The sequence below is a fragment of the Morchella sextelata genome, assembly GCF_020137385.1.
Source record: "Morchella sextelata strain SCLS chromosome Unknown scls_1, whole genome shotgun sequence".
NCBI lineage: Eukaryota > Fungi > Ascomycota > Pezizomycetes > Pezizales > Morchellaceae > Morchella > Morchella sextelata.
In genome coordinates this window covers 1,716,409-1,733,336 of record NW_025408616.1, presented here as the reverse complement: position 1 = coordinate 1,733,336, position 16,928 = coordinate 1,716,409, and the positions used below count along the sequence as shown (strand labels likewise).

The window sequence follows — 16,928 nt, the reverse complement described above, 5'->3', positions numbered from 1 at the left end:
ACCAGTTCCATCTGTACTGTCCTAGAGTAGAGGTATATTTCAACCGACTATGGGCATAGCTTTCCGGAAACCCCTCGCCGTTCAGTGTCTGCCTTGTAGCCTACCTCGGGCTCCTGCCAGAAAGAGGCACTAGTACATAGTTTCAGGAAGAGGATCCTCTTGTATCAAAAATGTTTGGTTGACCTACATAGACCCATCTACATGTAGCTTGCCTCGAGTTTTTCGAGGTACGTAAGGCAAGCAGCAGCAATGTGTGGACTCTCCCCTGATCCTAGGTAAGGGTTACATATGCTTTAGGTTATGGCCATTTGTACAGGATACGTCATGGCTGTTACTTCTGACTTTATGCAGATCAGTGGCTCTAAGGGCCGAAGTAGATGGAATACCATCCAGGATTAAGGAGACTCCTCTTCCTCCCTTGCTCTTATCACCAATTCGATCAGTCATTCATCATTTACCACTTAGTTTAAGAAGCGCCTTGGGCTGATAAGTTTAGCATTGAATTGAGCAATTATATCCCTTTCCTTCATAGCAGTGCTGTCTTGATATCTAACAAACTTCTTTGTCAATTCGGTGCGTAACGTGCCACAGGCGGTAAAAGGGAGCATTGATTTTACAAAGGGAGTGTGACAGAGCCTTTGAGTATTACTTGAAGCTGAGAGAGGTTTACAGATTGAGTGTTAGGTGTATGAGATTGGGATCAATGTACAAGGAGATCTGTCCGGTCGGTTTTATCTCCATACACCCTGGGGTCTACCGAGATCGAATGAGGACTGGCGGGTAGCGGAGGAGTAGAGGCCGGAGGAGGAACGTGGGCTACATACACTCTCAGGTTAGACTTGCAACGAAGTGGGGTTACATGTAGTCAAAAGGAAATCCTCAAGTATGCTCCCCTCACAAAGTTTTTTCAGATACAAGCTTGTTTTTGACGTGTTAATCGGCCGAATTCATAACCAGAGAAACCAGAGAATGCCCAGAATAAACCAAATCGGATTACAAACTAACAGCGGCTTTATTTAACTACGTACACCCTATTAACTTTCCTGTGAACTTCTACCAAGTGCACACGACCAAGCAGCAGAAGAACCCTAACAATTACCAGAGAAACCCAGATAAGTTTTCTTTTACATAAGAGCTTCAAAGAAAAACGGAACTCTCTTGGCCTTCGTTAGTTTGGTTTACAAGGCTACTAGCGCTCTCACGAGGCGACAACTACATCGGTCGGCCCCGACGTATTTCCTACGCCTTGAACGGATATCTGCCTTGGACTCCTCCTCCAAAGCAAACTCCTTCGGTTATATGCCTCATTATACCTTCTTCCCTCACAAAAGTACGGGAGATACTAAGGGCTTGGGAGACCCCAACTTTCTGCAAGCCACAAACGAGTGATAGCGCATGATGGTCGGTAAACCTGGGCATAAGATGTCGGTGCAAACTGTTTCAGGTTGTATTTGGTGTTTGACATCTCTTGCTGTTAACCGGTCGGTTAGAATTATTCTTTGTTTGACTTACAGTTGTGCTGTAGAGCCGAATACAAGTACTTTACTCGGCGTGGTGGTGAAACTACCTACCCTAACCCTAAGACATTGAACCGTTCTGTCGGGACGCCCCTAAGCCACCTCCCTAACACACGGCTTACATCATACACAGATTGTAAAAGCGGAGAGACCTCCGCTCGATATCTCAAGCACGCAAAAGGATAAATCACGAGAAACATGTAGAGTGGTAGAAGTAGGTACTTGCTTGCGATCTATATGTAGCTGACTTCCATTAACCTGTGCCATGGGATCTAATCTAGTTAATGAAGGATTGTTCAAAGTAACATGGTTTACCGCCAAAACTCGAAAAATTGGCTATCTCCGTCCAGGGATTACCACTTGAGTGATTGGTTGAATGGCATCGATCTGCACCAGAAGTTTCCCGTACAAGTAATTTTGATCTAGCCAATTTTTCGAGTTATGGCGGTATATGGCCATGGGCCAAGGCACAATCTAACCCTCTCCTTCCGCCATATTGCTCGCGTGCTATCGAGGAATAGAATAAAGTAGAGGAGCCCTCTTGGGGAGAGTCTAAAGAATTCACTGCCTGGCTAGAGAACTGGACGACATAGGAGGAGGGTATATGAGGTCATGACAAAGCAAAGTTGGGCTTGTGTCGCATGGGTGTAAAGTAGGTAACATTTAGGTTACCCCTCTAATCATAAACCTTTCTGATCTTAGATGCCGTTTCACCTCTAACCTCAAGTAGCCCATTTCGAGAGCTTGGTTGACGTCCATCCATATTACAAGCATTGTTTATCGGGCGGGATCGTGCGTTCCATTGCTCCCATACTACATACATCATTCGCAATGGGCCTCGGCGACTCCAGCCAATGCAAGCTCACTCGATTACAGAATGTGCAAACGAGCTGCTTGATGTTATTCCAAGACATTTGGCTACCCCCACCCCCCCTTACCCAGTGGACTGGGGTTGTCCCGACACCCGAGTGACATCTCATGATAAGCTAGCTCCAGGGTAGCGGGTGCTCGCGCCTTCTCGCTAAGGTGCGATAAATTTAGACTCCGTTTGTGTTACCTCACGCCACATTCACAAAACCCAAAATACATACATCCCATCAGAGAAGGGAAAGAAAGAAAAACGGTTTTTTATTATAAAACTCTGTGGCCCTTACATACTTGCTCTTATGACTTCACTGGATTTGCTCTCGAACCTCTGATCTGGCTATCTATCTGATGCAGCCGCCATGATCCCGGGAGATCATGTAGCCAAACCAATGGCAGGTAAGAAACTAGACCCTGCGAGCTAACCACATCTTAGTCGTTTGTTTTTATTCAATTAATTGAATATTTTTACAACTGACTTTCAGCTGATCCAAGTACCTACACAAGGAGATCAGACAAAGACCTTGCTAAGCTACCTAGCTACTAGCTACAAGAACCTCACCTTTGGCCTCTTCTCCCCCTTTGTAAATTCGCCGACATCACTCAGATAGGTATAGCGAATTTGGTATAGGAATAGGTCTCACCCCCCGGAACAGTCGGCCGAAGCCCGACTCCCGAACCAACCTCTTCGGCCCGCCTCCAGGTTTTTTTTGAGTTGATTAATCATACAGCTAGCTCACGTGCATCCCCTCTCAACATAACAATAGACGCACCTAGGGTCATTGATTTGCGAACATGACAACATTAGCCGCGATTGGACCAACGCAAATTATTAATGCGATACCCTTTCTCTGTTGACTCACTGAGAGAAAAGAATCCCTGCAACACTTTAAAAAAGCCTTTTTTTTTTCTTCTGGTTGCTATCCTTGGATCAGGGAAGTGGGGGCCGAAAGAAGGAAAAAAAAGTTCGAACCGAGAGATGCAGAAGCGTTTATTTAGAACATGCCACATGCGGGTGTGGGATCTTGTATGGGGGGGATCGGAATGGAATATTCGCCTTCTGCGAACTTCATCATGTTCGATGGGATTATGACGAATGGACCACATGGACGTCCGCCACGCCTAAAGGATAGGACGCCTTGCACTTGCGAATTGTCACAATGAGTGTTCTGTGGATGTATGTAGGTATGTATGCAGGTAACGGATCCTGAGGTGTCATATGGGAGGAGGATCTAACAGCAGTTTCTATCATTAGAACAGCACGTAGAAATCCCCACAAAGCAGTTGATTAACCCGCACCTCTTCCAATCAGGAATCACCGGCAAATTGTACCTACAATAGAGTAGAGCAGATGGAATCTATATTTATGAATCCCCCCACCCCACTCCCCCCTTAGAGATAGAGAGAGGAGAAGGGGGAAAAAAGAAGCATAGGTATTAGGTTTGATATTTCAAAAAACTCCTGTGGAATTCTTTTTTCTTTCCATTTGCTAACCAAAGTATTCCAACCCGGACCAATGATGAGACGAGAAAGTTTTAAACCCCCATATATACAAAAAAATAAAAAAAAAAAAAAAAACATTGAACGCCACTTCCCAAAATATACATTAAGTAAAAGTGAAAATAAAAAAAATATAAAAAAAAAATCATAAACTCCGTTATACCCCCAGGCAAACCGTCCAAACATAAGAAATCGATTAAGAAATAAAATAAAACCCCCTAGGATATCTAACCATAGAAAATGCACAACTAATAAAAAAGGGAAATATTAAAGAGTAGAGAGAATTGCAACAAAGGAGATAGACTCAGACAGTGAGGTGAGAACGAATTCTTGGGTTTCAAGGAGTGAGCATGAGTGAGGGAAGAATATGTAGAATACCGCTTTCAGGGCTGGAAAGTGAGTGAAAGGAAAAAGTGGTGATTTGACAAAATCGGGCTAAATTGTCGGCAACCCCGAAGATCTGAGGCGTGCACCCGTGAAAGTTGGTGAGACGACGGTAATGATTCGACTATTCGACCACACAGGATCGTGCGGAGGAAAGCAAAACCAACGGGTATGCGCCAAGCGGCTGTACCTTAAGTGTGGAAGTGTAACACAGGTAATAAATGTCACACAAAATGGCGAGGATGTGTGCGGGGGGCTGTGTCATAAGAAAGTTGCGACTGTTTCCGCGGAGACCAATCCATCCGCTCACGTAACCCTTCCATCGCCGTTTCCGTTGTACAGGCCTATCCGTGCCTCATCCTTCTCTTAAACCTTCGGAACCAATCAATGCCTTTAATTCCCTTCCTTTTTTTTCTTTTTCTTGATTTTCTTATGCAGCGACCATGTATGTCCTACATCGTCGCACAGTTCATGTGCATTGGTGAGTATTCGACTTTACGGCCATCTGCGGTGTACCAGGTCTCGAATGTGTACTCTTCTGGAGATTTTCGCGCGGAACTTCTTCTTCGGTAATGTGATTGGTGGGACGATGCTGTGGACTCTCCAGCAACCATGTTTGGTGATGGCCCGTAAAACGCCGATGCGGGGGGGTATCCTGAATACTTTGGAACAGAGCCGCTATCATTAGCGGGGGGTAATGGTGGCTGCTGTTGGTATTGCTGCTGCTGCTGCTGCTGCTGCTGCTGCTGCTGATATCGATTGAAATTGTAGACCTGATATGAATTCTGACTTGGCGATAATGGCTGTAGATATGTACTTGTGCTTGCAGGAGATGAAACTTGCGGAGGAACATGTCCATAACCATATGAAACCTCGTTTGGGGATGGCGAGTAATGACTATAAGGATCGTAGCTGGGCTCTTGTGTGTTTGGTGAGGGCGATGCTGGTTGAGTGTATGTGTAAGAAGTCTGCAGCTGCTCAATCTTGGGCGAGAAACCTCCGCTGCTACTAGGGGTTGTTGCTGGAGTGCTCACTGGGGAGTTACACCCTGGTGAGCATGCGCAAGAAGAGAGCGACGAGCGTTGGGATAGTGGAGAAGAGCAGTAGTCCATTGTGAGACGACGAATTTCAATAATTCTGGGATGTACGGGAGGCGTCAGATTGTTAAATAATTCAACAGAGACGTTGGTAGTTGGAGATGGTGGGTCTGTCTGGGGAACGTGCTAACGCGGCCCAGGAGGCTACCGGTGCCCTAATATATTCTTAACTGAACTTCTCGAAGGAGTCACAAAAGAGGGTGTATGTATGTATGTATGGACAGGGCCTTGGCAAACGAGAGAGAGTGGTACATAAGGTACATGTAGGGTAGGCAGGTAATAGGTATGGATGAATTGAATGTGGGTAGCTGGTTCTGCACATAATTAATTTCTGGGAGTAACGTGGTAGGATATTTACCAAATTGATTCGGACTTGGCCGTTTTCTGGGTTATTTTGGTTACTGGGACCTCGAGTCCTGTTTGAAATGTTCCCTATTCAGGTCCCCAGTTACTCGAACAAGGGAAAGAATTGGAGAGGGCGAGAGGGACGGGAACGGGTAGAGAGAGAGAATAGTGAACTGCGAACTGTGAGTGAGAGCTAACTAAACTGAACTGCACGGGCCTATCTCTTACTTTACCTATCCTCTAATTACATAACTCACCCCCTTCTTGCTTAAGCTGCCGGGCCCTAACCTCTCTGGTCACCTTCCTCGGTCACTCTAGTAGCCTTTCTTGGCCCACCCCCAGGCTTAAGCTGACGTCGGACCCTTGACCGAAGAGTGCAAATGCAGATCATCAACTCTCTCTGGTCCTTCTCTAAAGACAAACCACCACCCACCACTCACCACAGCCTTTCAAGGCATTTCCTCACATTTTTGGCGATGGCTGTTTGCTAAGTGCCTTGCCTGTTGGGGCCATGGTTGGCGAAGCATGGGTTGATCCCCACATGGCAGTTGAGCTTAAATGAATTTATGTGACTTGATTTCCAGCATGGAAGTACTCCTCCACCACAACCATCCAACAAACCACCCCCCCCCCCCCCCTTCTTCCGAAGATTTGGTTTTGTGCTTCGCCTCAATTCCTGGTAGATATCGCCCTCTGGGTCTGAGGGGGGGGCTATCGTTATCGACTGGCCATATGAAACGCAATGTGTGTGCGTGTGTACCTACATGTACTTACGTCCCCCTTCTCCAATGCGCCGCCGGCGGACGGCCTTCCGCCTTTTTAACGGTATTCTAGAATCAGAAATCTGGTCTTGCTTGCTTGGGCGTATCATACCATCTTAAAGATGAGCGTCTTGACTACCCCCTAATTAATCCCACGATGACCAATAGAATCGATATCCAGACTAAGCGTATATTGTAGCAGGAGCTTCATGAAAGTAAGCAAACCCAGGCGTGTCATGTTCTCACCCCCTCTCCTAGTTCTTCCGCCCCCAAAGGATTTTGACGGCGGACATGGCCCTCCAAATCCTACATTGTTGCCGTTGATTCATGGAGCTGAGTTTCTTATTATGGGTAGGTTCCTCCGAGATTGCATGCCTGGGAACCACTCGCATCTCGCGAAAGGCCCTTTTTGAGGAAAAGAAAAGAAGGATGGGAAAGAAATTCCCATCCACGAGTAGATTCTGGTGGTTCTTTGACTTGTCACGCTGGTTTCGTTGTTTCAAAGAAACTCTTGTGCCTGCGCCAGTAACCATGGGTGTGTATCGGATCGATTCCAGCTTGCGTTTCGGCGGCCGAACTCCGGTTATCGGGCGCGGGTTGCTCGGCCCCGGTGAGACGAAGATTAAACCCCGATTTTCAACGGGGACTGGCTAGGCGGAATTACTAATCAGCCTTCCTACGTACGCATCACTGCCTACTACCATGATAGTTGATAGATCGTGGCTTTCATAATGGGACTTTGCTTGTGACTTGTCTGAGCCCACAACGCTGATCAAACTAATGATTGGGTTACGGCAACCTAATGTGACTCCCCCCCTCCATCGGCATTTGGAATTATGCCTTTGTTCTAGCTCTTAAGATCCTCCTATTTAGGGACACAACAGTGTTTCCCCCTCTACCAAAATAGCCTTTTAAACTAGCTATCATCTCATAAAGCTGCATGCTAACAAACTTATGATAGGTGATAACAACGTCACTGGTTTCACTTCACAGTCCACAGTATTATAAATGGAAACTTTGCGCCCTGCCCTGCGATCGGCAATGGGCTTTGAGAGAGGGAGTCAGTCGGTCATCCCGATGACCATCACTGTGCGACTATCTATATCAAAGATCGTGGCAGAACTTTATCCAAACGCGATCAGATTCACGGCCCTAAACTGTTTCAAGCATACCAGTGGTACAAGATAATGGCTCCTTCAGCCAACTCGGTGTTTAGTCTGACGTGTTTGGATACGTCGAGTGTGCTTGTGTACTCTACTGGTGTCACCCGGCTTCTTCGAAGAACTTTCCATTCCCAGGTACAGGTACAGGAAAAAGGCTTCGCGGAAACTTTAAATATAGTATCTTCCTACCAGTTCCTGGTTGACAGGCTACCTGACTATCTCTCTATTTGCTTGTCTACCATACATACCCCCGCTACGGGAAAAAAAGATATAACATTCCGGTTGCTCATAGAATGAAACACCAGGCTGCATCATAAGTGGGTTACCATGGGCCGCTGACGCTAAAGCAAGGAAATTCCTCCCCCAGGTCACAATAGACGGGCTTGAAACTCTGTTGATTGGACCGAAATTCCAGGCCATTTCAACAACCTAGACGTGATTCCTTGCAGTTATTCAGCCCGCGGATCATGTGGTCATATGGAGATCGCCTTGCCTGCCTTACACATGTCAATAATATGCTGGTTGTTTTTGAATAACTCTACAGAGTGCTTAGTATGTTTTATTGGAGAGGGTCACTTTACCGCCGATCTACATATATAATCATGAATTATCACTCGAAACAAGGAAATGCGGTTTTTCGTGCCTAATGAATGAAAATCAAGTTTGACCAGTGTCACGATAGGGTTCCAATGTGGAACCATTATTTTTAGGATTAAGACGTGTAGAACGGGCGACTCAGCCTGGGGCCTGGGCCTATTATCGGAGCCTCAGCACTCTGGTCACGTGAAGCTATGGTATGCCTGGGACCGTTACTCAAGCAATCTTTCAGAACATCGAAAACACTTTAGAAAGTTTCTAATCTGTTAGCACCCCAATTAGGGATATCTAATACTGACGGTGTCTAGAATAAGAGGCCTTGTGGTTAGAATTAATGTTAAAATTCAGTCGGAATCATCTAAGCCTTTCCCGTACCAATTAATCTGCCTAAAGCTAATCTCCCATATTCTCTTACTACATCCGTTTCTACTAGCGAGTTACACTTGCCAGGATTCAACTTAATTTCCCATCGATCGATCAGTCATTTCAGTTCTGGAAAAAACTTGTTGGGAGAGAAAACCTATGGACAAACAGCTTATCTGGAACACTTCTTGTTTTGGAGATCGAAATATCTTCCCATGAGCTACAAGGGAGTACAAATCTCGCTAAAGAAAAGCTTCTTGAGCAAGTTTTAGTTCATTGCCAGCGATTAACTTTCTCCAGGCAAGCTAGGTTCTTTTGACTGTATTTAGTGGCCTTTGCCTGCTACAATCGTTCTCTAAATATAGGGCCACGGTCGCTTAATATTCAGCTGAACTAGGATCGAAAACTATGTTTCCTTTTTACAGATATCTGGATCCTATCAAGTTGACCAGGACCGCTAGTGAAAAGTGGCATTCAACTGACACAAAACAGCTCAGCATTCTGCAGCTGCACAGGCAAAAAAGGCGCAAATGATAAAGTACTGACGATGGTACTAGCTAGGTCAGTGATCATTTGTGATGTGGCATGACTCTTCTACTCTAAAGATATATATCTACCAGGAGGCCAGTATGCCAGTTCTTTTGTTGAGTCCTTTCATTCGGAGAAGCTTAAGCCCATATCCGGTTTTACGCCTTATTCCCGCTACGACCGGTTACGTTCGAATGACCAAAGATCTCCATGACCGGCATGAAAACCGTAACGGTCCTTTGCTTCTGTCTAATCAGCGAAGGGGATCACTCATCACCTGGCTTTCTAATGCGTTGTCCAAGTCTACTCACTTATCTACATGGTACCGCTAGACCAGTTATACTCGAGCCAAGGGATGTCTATTTCCCAGTACCAGTGTCCACGATCGCAATCTTCACGCCACTTTGTTCATTACCGTTGATCGTGGACGGTCATTTTAAAGTTATTGCCATTTTTGGTTAAAGCATGGACAAGGGTTTGTAAACCGGAAATTTAATTTCCGGGGGAAAACTTTAAAAACTTTATTTCAAGCACACCGGGCCCAAATCAGGCTATTTACAAAATAAAAGTCATGATAGTATCTGCAACGAGAAACCGGGGTTTAATGTATCAATAGGCCGAAAGAAAGAGAAAAAAGATTATGGACCCAGACCTTTACTGAGACATATACCGTAAGTGGGATTCGAGTTATCGGCTTTTGTGAAGACCAGCGTAATTCAGAGGAAGATTTTTATCCCGGTCTAAGTATGACTCCATGAAAGGCCTTATATAGATCATCAACTCGCGCAGCTGGCAACCCAAATTAATCGAGGCAACGCATATGGGATGTGTATACTCTCTTGACCTGGTGTAGAACGACACCGAGTGATCTCGTATGGACTATAAATTTTGTGTTTTGTGTGCAGCGTAGTGATCGATAAAACGAATGATTCGTGAACAAGAGGCAAAATATGCCGAACCAAGATTTGGTTTAGGTGTAAAAAAAAAAAAAAAAAAAAAAAAACAGGAAAGTACAGTGGTATGAAGAGCCAGATGAACACACTAGGGGACGTAGTGGAAGGTGCCAGACTAGACTTGTTTCACAAAGAAAACACAATATTACATATTTCCTGCTGCTTCCGTTTTTAGTGATGGGGGTGAGCCTGAGACCTCTCAGGAAACCCGTGAGACTTTTGGTCTCGAGAATTGGGAGAAAAGTCTCGAGACATCTCGAGACAGCGTGAGTTAGCATAAGCGAGGTAATACTAGTATATTTAAGGAAATAAGTGGGTCATTCTGATGAGAACACTCTCATAAAATCGTCTGTTATAATCCAATAAATTGTCAGAAAAGGAAGAGAACCCAGCAGAATGTTGACCTCAAGTATCAACTCTTTTCATATAAATTTTCATAGTATCTACAACTAGGCCTGCCTGTTGTTCTTTCCACTCGAGTTTTTATAGCAGGGTGTATTCAATACCAGACTGGATTAATGTGGTTGCAACGTTCTCATGAACCCATGAGAACGGGCTCATTATTGCTGAGAATTCTCAGACTTGGCGAGTCCGGTCTCGAGCAGTCTCACCCCAATCACTATCCGTTTTATTATCGTTTTTGAGAAGATTCTATGGCCGTGGCGAATCTATCTCTTTTTCGTGCTGTAGGTTTAGAAGGCGATATGTAGTTTGTAGATATTGGGAACACAAATGCTGTTTTTGCCAGCTCCGGCGACATCGTCTTAACTCTCAATTCCACCTCTGGAATGCAACTCAGTGCTATTTCTGTCGTAATCCCCCAACCAATCAATCCCCCATCAACCCCCTCACCCCCATCATAGCTGTCAGGATATGTAGTTCTTCTCCGAATGTAGTGTTTTAAAGAAGTTGAGAGCGTTCAGGACAACACTATCCCTCCTCGTCTCGCCCCTCAGAGAATTCGAGTGACCGGTTGTGTGCCAAGCAAGTACTGACCGGATGAGGTCACCTGCTCCTTGATATCGAAACCCAGATATTGTCCAATGGTGAAGTAAAACCTGCCGGTATATGCATGTATGGTTGGAAATCGAGTTTTATCCAAACCTTACCAGTAAATATTAACGGCACTTGGCATTTTTCGAGCCGGTTTCGAGACGGGTTCGCGAGACGTCTCGTCTCGTGGGAAGCACTCTCCAAACCCCCGCAATTGTCCCCTTAGACTAGGAGCTACAAGCTCATGCCTCGGCTCCACGATGAGATGCCCATCTCAAGTCGGCCACAGAAACATGGATATTGGAGCAGCCAGGAGTTACAGCGAGATCTTCTGCAAGAGAAGGTAGGCGCGCCTGGATTTTTTTTGTCAGTTGTCTTCATCACTACCATAGGAGCACTAATTTCAGATCATCCAGCTATAATCGACTTAACTAATATGGGCGGCGTTCTGGGAAACTTGGCTTACGAGATAATGGATGTCGTTACCGGGGCTTGAACAACAAAGAGGAACTCAATAATGCCCACAAGCTGGTAATTTGATTGAGGAGCTTTTGCGACAACTCACTCATGAAAACAAAAAAGTATTGGCTGGGTACGAGGCGCTGTGGTTGGGGGATATACGAACCAACAAGCAAAGATCCCCAGACCGCGTCGTCCATTTAATAAAAAGGTCATCATCAATCACTCTTCGAAAATTTACATAAGATACTAATAACATGGTCTAGATCTAATACCAAAACCCGAAGATATCCAGACTACGAATTGATCATTCTCATTGAGTTTGCATCGTCTTCGCCCCCAAAGCGATGCTGTCTCAACAAAATAAACCCTACCAATCAATTTTTTCCGATCTTACCTAGAGAGTTACTAGAGTTAGGTCTACTTAATAAGTAATGAGGGTTTTATTCCAAAGACTGCGGCACCTAGACCCCGGTGGAAGTCATAGGCATGAAATATCACTCGGACTTTTGCCGGAATGGAAAACATATTCGATAGAACGGATTCCAGCGTTCTATTTATCTAGTCGGGGAGCTGTGTGTTTCCCAGGATAGGTGAACGATGAAACGAAGTGTGGTCACCCCTCCCCCCCGGCGTGCAAAGACCTGCGGGGGTGGGAAGTGGGAACTAGTGGGAAGTGGGAAGTGGGAAGTGGGAAGAAAACTACTTGTATCCCTCTCGATCCTCACGCACAAACAACTGACTAATTAAGTGGTTGACTGCAAGTGCGCGCAGAATTAGCCCATTTTATCATCATTCAGGCGCGAATTCTAAGAAAGTTACGAAAGGGGAGAAACTTTCTATCTATAAAGGTACGATATGAAGCTAAATCAAGCCGGTTGTGATTCTTATTCTTAGAATCCATCGTATAAGCGAGAGGTAGAATTATTGTAGAAACAGGGGTCTAAAAACAGGGTTTAGGTGGCTGACTCGGCCAATAGGACTCTTCTCATGATTCTACAATAATTTTACCTCACGCTGTAGATTTGAAACTCTTAAGTGGTTGTAACGTACGTAAGTTCAGCCCCACACCGAATTCTGCACTTCACTCATCTCGAGAGTTATGTCCTGCTTCTAGGGTTCTAGAATGTTCTTTAATATATAGCTACCAATAACATTTATTAGGCACCAATGGCCTCTAATTCGATAAGGTATCGTGATGATGCAGACTTGGCCGACGTACTGACGCGACTTGAGACAAGTCGAAACTTTAATTCACTTCGCACCAGACTTGCACTAGTGGCGAGGCGGATACGTTTGTCTCCCATGACAATGGATCGAAACAAGAAAGCGAACTAAGATAGATGAGATGTATCGGTACCCGAGTTTTCATATAGGTACCCGAAGAACAGAATATAATGTATAATCGGTGCATAAGTTGCTAATGACTCATGCCAAGCATTAATTAATTGGAAAAATGGCAGTTATTACTCCCAGCCCGTCACGCAATGCAGAACGCAGCCTTGTAGCCTTGTACCGCCCTGCATTGAGTGACAAACATCTACCAACTTTTGAAACACGCATAATTCGACTCGAAAACATACCGTTAACGAGATGAAGTACACAGAGGTTCTCCTTGACTAGCCTAGATGCTAATAAGACAACGCACATCTCTCTCGCCTGACTCACGCAGGACTGGTTTTATGCCGACGTGTTCGCGGGGCTGAGAGAGGGCATTTCTACCCCTGACTAATGTTTGCTTCCATAGAAAGCCTCCCTCTATTTGCACAACAAGGCTGGTATATGAGTGATTCGTTATACTAGACTTCCCCATTCTAGGCGCCTTGAATCCTGTATACTCTCACTTATATAAGAGAATGCCGCGGCGCACGCCGACTGTGCCTCTTCAACCTCAACGGTCCTCTTACTATTACTTCTCCTGTTTTCTAACCACCTTGTTATCTTTCGATGATAAGCTTGTCGGATGCTAAGGGTACTTACCCCTTCTAGAATTCTCCTCAACCAGAACTGCAACCCTTGACTCCATATATCCACGAGACTCTGGACCTTGGAACATTGTTTCGCTTTTTGAAATTGGCAATGAGGTGGGATTATCCTAAGTTTTATTAGATTGTCCAAGATCAATTATTGACCCTTGAAAAATATATATATATCGGTGACGAGGATTTCTGACACAGTGAAGCACGTGAGATACTCGGCTTGCTACGGCTCTTACGTCAGTGGTTCGCAAATTTTGTTTTCATCCGATCTTCATGTTGGACGAGCGGTTAGGCGACCCCACCCATCGTCTTCATCGCTTAATCTTGAGACGAAAGCTTCTATCTGCCAAGGTCAGTCAACACCTTTTCTTCCCCGCTCAGTCGAATATCACAACTACAATAAAAAAATTCAATCTTTAATCATTTCTAACATTGTCCCGCATAGATTAAAGAAACATAGTGACACCAAAGTTTGAGAAAACAATAGGCCTAATTCGTGCCTACACATTTCTTTCAAATCCCGCCGGTTTGATTTTCTGACAGAGAGGAAGTGTTGATACCGGCTTGCAGCTTCACCACTAAAACAATCAATCAATCAATCAATCAATTATATGCAGCTCACCAGTCATCACTCGATATCAGTATACTGTTGCAATCAAGATTCGGGTTAAGCCAATGATAGGTCCATAACACCAGTCTCTTGATAGGATAATATGCACGTGCAATTATAAGATTCGCAAAACTCTCTACGGCCCTACAACAATTAACGTTTCAGTCCCGCCGGCCAAGTCTATATAGGGTCTTCATCCGGGAGTGCTTAGTGACAACGACTCTCAAGATGGTCACCCAAACACTCGACTGGTCTGTGTCAGAGTCTGGCACGGAAGCCTGCAGCTCTTCTCCCGCAATGTCGGACACGCACATTTGCCCCGGTACTTCTGTTGGGTTATATGATATACACGAGTCAGTATACTACTTGTCGCGGAGAGAGCTCGGGAGTATACGGGAGCCATTCTTTTTTTATGCCTCTCATTGAGGCAAAATACTATTATCATCATGAGAAATCACTCGCCGAATCGGTTTGATTGATTGACTACTTCATTAATTCGCCGAATCGGTTTACATGTGATGGCCTCTATCTTTCGACGTTGCTAACCAGCTCGTTAGATGAGATTGCGTTTACAACATCGCATGCATCTGGTTGGTATGTATATATCATCCGCAAGAAAAGAAAAGAGAGAAAAAAGTTCGAAGCAGACAGCACTTTTACAAACCAGTTTCAAAAACCACGCGTACTGAAATTTTCGGAACAGTAACTAGGGGAGAATCCGAGTCTGCCTCTCCTTTTGTTCTTTTCTTTTTTCACTTCTTTGAGCTCCTATTATACACTGGAGCGAGAGTGAGAAATATGAAACTAGGCCGTCTTATGCAATGAACACTTCATATGGCCATGGACCTCGGGGCAAACCAACCTCGGGCATATACTACAGCTATTGCATGTTATATTACCACCATGCATAGTCGATTTCCAAAACAATCTCGGGCAAAACATAGTGTCAGATGGTTTGTTACATACATACATACATACATACATACATACATACAGGAGGAGCCCCACATTCCTATGGCGAGTTGGTCACATATATTTGACCTCACTTGCCAGCCAGTTGAGAACGGACCTGAGTGGGGGGATAGGTACCTCTTTGAGGATCGGTATAATATCTCCCCTCACTCTCGAGCTACATACAGGATGTGAAACGCCATATATCATATCAGGTCCTACAAGGAAATTTCAATACACAAACACAAATACAGGGCCAAAGAAAGAAAAAAGATTTCGGAGATTTTAGGATCCAAACCGGCGGTCGGGGACCAGTCTTGGGTCATTCGTCCCATCTTTTTTTCTACAATACGGTGACGATCTGACATCATTTCATTAATCCAAAACCATAGCCTAGGGCATCTCACGTTTTGAAAGAATATCACAACTGATATCGAGTAACAGATGAGAGATGCAACATATAAACAAACGATTTGAGATGACTTCTTTCGGCGACCGATGATCTGATCAGGAGATATCTTTGCCTTGTATAGATGTACATACATCGAACAGGAAGAGAAAAAGCAGGAATTAAATAAATTAACCCAAGAGTTCGAAATTCAGGATGACCGGCGATTTTGCGAACAAAACGACCCAATCAAACGTTATTCACGGACATCGGGGAGGGCAGGAGAGGTGAGAAAATGTCAGAAGATAGCTTTATGTAGGTGAAAAATGATATGGGAAGCCTCTAGTCGATGACAAAGAGCTAACACCAGACAGTATATGTTGAAATAGTAATACCTATCGGTCCAAAACGAAATCACACCCCGTCACCCGACACCAGCTGCAGCTCCCAAAAAAGAACACAATAGAGCGATCGACAAAAAAAATAGCCCGCATGAGCGAGCCCGCCGATCGAACGAGATAGAAGAAAAAAAATTAAATTGTATTGTCCGCCTACCTACCTACATCCACATACATGTCTTTGTTGATTCTGCTCCACAGATTCCTCACAAGGTAGATATGATACATGGAATAGTTTAGGTAGCCAGTGCTCTGTACGACCTCGAGTATAGAGAGAGAGTGTGCTTACAGTAGGTATCACCAACTGCATAGCCACCAATAGTTCTTTCATCTCGCTACCAGTTTATTCTTGTGGTCTCGCCGTCTCTCCCCTGCCAAGGATAGTCCGAGCCATCAAGAGGTTTTTTACTCACACAGCACTGGCAAACGGCCGTTACACAACGGCCTCGGGGGAGAGACCTCTGCCTCTTGTATGCTGCGGGCTACTACTGCGACCACGGGTATGTAATGTACGCGATCAGAGTCATATCGTTATATATCGTATCGTGCAGGAGGAGCAATCATGGGGTACGAAACGAGAAGAATCCACAGCCACATAACTATACATACAATGTAGAGCGTGCATGATATATTGGATATCCTGTTAACCAGTCTCCATTGTGGCACGACGCCTCGAGAATGAAACAAGTCGAAGTTGGGGGGTGGGGGGTGGGAGGGAAAACGAATGAGAAGAAAAACAGTAAGCACCACTCACTACACTGAGCACCAGCTTGGGTGACAGAAAACCCCGGGCGCGCCCTACGTACCTACACTGGCGCGCAGCGGGTATTGCACATAGCCACAGGGTGTTCCAGTGGCCGCCTAGTGGGAGTAAGTTACAGCACTGTATCACCCCCACTAATCCCAAACGAAACGAAAAGCTTAAAGGCACAAATGGCGAATGCAAATGCCTGTTAACTTGACGCCTCCCCGTCAAAGCCTCAACCCTAGCCAAACAGCAACTCTCCAGGGAGGACCCTGACCCGGTAGAAGACGAAGAAGAACTGGAGGCAGAAGAGGGGTGAAGGAAATTAACCAG

General features: G+C 45.1%; 1 protein-coding gene across 1 annotated transcript; it reads right to left on the bottom strand.

Moving 5' to 3' along the window:
- Positions 1 to 4,717: 4,717 nt before the first annotated feature.
- Positions 4,718 to 5,377, bottom strand: H6S33_000430 (uncharacterized protein; the record flags this gene model as incomplete). Its single annotated transcript, XM_044831807.1, has 1 exon — positions 4,718 to 5,377. The coding sequence occupies one exon, from the start codon at positions 5,375 to 5,377 to the stop codon at positions 4,718 to 4,720; it is 660 nt and encodes a 219-aa protein (XP_044699989.1).
- Between the last annotated feature and the right edge of the window lie 11,551 nt (positions 5,378 to 16,928).